Source organism: Anticarsia gemmatalis, chromosome 23, assembly GCF_050436995.1.
Source record: "Anticarsia gemmatalis isolate Benzon Research Colony breed Stoneville strain chromosome 23, ilAntGemm2 primary, whole genome shotgun sequence".
NCBI classification, from domain to species: domain Eukaryota; kingdom Metazoa; phylum Arthropoda; class Insecta; order Lepidoptera; family Erebidae; genus Anticarsia; species Anticarsia gemmatalis.
The window spans coordinates 2624885-2628522 of record NC_134767.1 but is presented as its reverse complement, the minus strand read 5'-3'; the positions used below and the strand labels follow the sequence as shown (position 1 = coordinate 2628522).

Sequence of the window (3638 nt, the reverse complement as noted above, 5' to 3'; positions counted from 1 at the left end):
TGTTATGCAACTGTCAAAGACGGAGATTGCACAACTTAGGTACGGGACTAGCGCTTTACACATGTGCTAAATCGTTTTCCTCTTATTTTACACACGTTTTACATCGTCCATTGTTTGCAATGAACCATAAGCCAATAAGTAAGCAACCTATAACCTACCTACATTTAGATACTTATAACTTCAAACTGAACAGTATTTTAAAAAAATAAAGCTGTTTTATTCGCATCAAATTGCAGAACATTTTTCGCCTTTTGAAAGTCAAGATGCAGGTAGGTAGCTTGATCACATTGGTAACCTAATACAGATATTTTGCCAAAAATACTTGTAAATTCGACCTTGTCAAAACTGGTTTGCGGTTTGAACTTATGATATTGAAGTCTGTTTAAATATTATATCAAGCTAGTGTGGGCAAAGAAAAATAAAGATTTATTTAAACAACTTTTTTAGAGTTTTGTAATTTATATATTTTTTGTAAACTTATATCAAATTGAAATATCACAAAATGTACCTATTCTAATATCACAGATAGAACAAAATTCAAATGAAAAATACAATGTTTACCAAAAATATTTTAATAAAAAAAAACTATCAAAATATAATTTCAGATCTATCACAATCACAATGTGTGAAGTCTATGATGTTGCATACTATCTCAATTTGTTTACAAAAAATGGCTACATTACATTATCAATTATCATACATACTCAAAACATTAATTAATGAATATTGCTGTCATATACACATCACATTGGCAGAATATTTTTAATCTAAGATCATCGACAATAAAAAAAAAAATCATGTTCATAAACAGATTTTTTCTAATCACATCTAGGTAGATTCAAATTTGCTTTTTTTGGAAAACCATGAATCTACCTACAAATGACAAATATAATAGTTAATTTTTAATGGTATAGAATACAATGAAAATGATATCTGATCAAATATACTAGTACATATTTACAAGTTGTGTTTTACCCAACAGAATTTTAAATGGATGATACTCTAAACAGGACACTTAGTGGAAAATCCATTGTCAAGACGTCAGAACAACTATTACAATGAATAAATAATGTTTTCCAATGAATTATTTGAATTATACCAATAAGGATAATTGTTGTACATATTTTTCCCTTAACACTACTTGTACAACTATAATAAAATTACATTGAATATAAGAGCTGTAATTAATTTTTTCTTTTACTTTTTGAACACTTGCAGTCAGATTATAAGTTATTTTATGAACTCTTAAAGTTAGTTAAATTGACAAAAGTATGTTAACAAGGAACTTTGTTTACTGAGACCAATAAATTAGTTTTTATTACACTTGACTTTCTGATTAAATAGTAATTATTAAGTAATAATCAAAATCTTGCCATTTCATACACAATATTGGTTGAATAAAAGTTAGCTATTGCAATAGAATCATCAGAACAAATGCCATCCTTGCGGTGGATAGGGACAACCTACCCGTGGCCGTATGACAAAAATGTGTCTAACCATACAAGTAGACATTGTACATCAAATTCTATTGCTACAAACATATTATATATTCATATTGATATATTAGGTGTTAGCAACCAGTCATGCATACAAATTGATAAGCTAATGATCTCCATTTAATGGAAATAAACTTGTTTCAAAACAAGTTTAATAAAACTTTGGTTTATTCCATTTATTATGATATTAGCTACACTGAACCAGAAACTCAAGTGTCATGAGCTTCCAAGTATAATTTGTGAATAATATATGTGTTCAAAAAGTAATATTATTACATTTTAAATATTTCTTCAATAAAAATTAATCAGCAACCAATGAGTTTGTAAGCATATAATGCTTGCAGTCAATGATGAATATTTTTATGTCAGTACAATGATGGTGTCTTGTAAAAACCACCAAATACAATAGAATTTGTTACTTTTTCTACTATAACATATGTGAAAGGTCTATTAGCTTGGAACTGGACAGCTCCAATGCGGTTGCTGAACTCAGCAGCAGTGACACCGGCAGCTTCTGTGCCCTCTTCAGTGACTTCAATCTTAGCTTTGTGAACAATCTTTGAGACATGCAGAGGTGTTCTTGCAATATAAGGTAAACTGGCCTGTGCAGGGTCAAATAGACGCTCAATTCCAAATCGAGTCTTCAAAACATCTGTCATGTCTAAGTTAGATTCAATCTTGAATCTTGGGATGAAACAGTCAACCTCATCTTCTGAGTATTCTTCTTTGGACACTCTTAATTCTTCAAAGAATGAATCCAGATCAACAGTTTGGAAGTTTTTAAACATATCCTCTACAGAAACACCAGGGTTTGGTAACATAATAAGCATAGAGAGCCTATTTTGTTTACCGTAGGGTATTTCAATGACCCTAGCTTGTAGTCCTCTCATGTTTGAAAATGGGTATGTGAATCTATTGTACATCATATTGACTTCACCAATTTTATTACCTTTACTATCGTAGAATGGCATTTTAGATGTTGAGGATGAATTGAATGGCACCGTCCACTGTCCTTTGAAGTACAGAGCACTCGTCATCACCATCGCTGTATTTTCAAAGTAGTCAGGTTCAACTATTCTTTCTATCAAGCCATGAGTCACATTTGAGATGGCTCTGTTAATAGCATTAGCAGCGTTGACATTGTCCTTGAAGTCTAATGGGAGCACCTCAGTCTCATACTCTGATTTAGCGGTATCTTGAAAATCTCGTAAGGGTAGACGGTTTGTATCTACAAACATGGTATTTATTTTAGCCAGTTGTACCGTATCAGTGTTAACTTTCAACAGAGAAGTGATATTTTTGAATCCGTTGCGCGTAGCGTTGCTTTGCTTCGTATTCCATCTGATTGCGTTTCGAATTTCGCTTCTTGTGGGCCCGTAAGCGCCTTCGGCGACTACAGCAAGAACATTCCACATTGTAATGGGAGACATAATAAAATTCTGCCCCTCTTCTAAAGTTTTCGACGTGTGATATAAAACTTCGATGGAAAAGTTACCGATCCTCTCGGACAGTCCATTGTGGAGATTATCATTTTGCACCGGAATAGGAATTTGCGCACACTTCACCACACTAATTGCTACACTTAACAACACTATAAAATGCATATTGATTGGTTAAATTATTTATCAGACACACTTATCACTTTTAAAACCTTCTAAACTAAAGCTGATCTACTGTGATCAGCAACACATTTTGACTTTGTGACTAAAAATAAAAAGTCTATGAAATTATTTATTAAATGTGTAGTACGAACGTGCGTCCGCTTGCAGCCTCTGTTCAAGGTAAACTGCGTTCATAAAAGTGTTGCGTCGTTTTAAATACAATCCGACCACCAGTTGAGGAAAAATATATAAATGACATTATTCTGTTAGAATTAATTCTCTGTTAGTAGGTATTTTTAAATTTAATATAATAAATTTTGTTTCATAACAATATACCTAGTCTGGTCAAGCTAGCTTATAAGTAGAGAATCAGAATAACCTTTACAATAACTTATTTGCATAGAGCTTAAATAAATAGGTAGGTAGGTTCCTACCTACCAACGTAAGTATGAATGTTGAAAACGAAATGTCAAAAGTCCCCACTGATCCGGCGGTCTAAATTCTTCGGTTAAAGAAGACATCGTAGGTTGATACCTAGGTT

General features: G+C 32.3%; 1 protein-coding gene across 1 annotated transcript; it reads right to left on the bottom strand.

The window, feature by feature from the left end:
• Window positions 1–445: 445 nt before the first annotated feature.
• Window positions 446–3299, bottom strand: LOC142983060 (serine protease inhibitor 77Ba-like). Its single transcript, XM_076129877.1, has one exon. The coding sequence runs from the start codon at window positions 3098–3100 to the stop codon at window positions 1862–1864; it is 1239 nt and encodes a 412-aa protein (XP_075985992.1). The 5' UTR covers window positions 3101–3299; the 3' UTR covers window positions 446–1861.
• Between the last annotated feature and the right edge of the window lie 339 nt (window positions 3300–3638).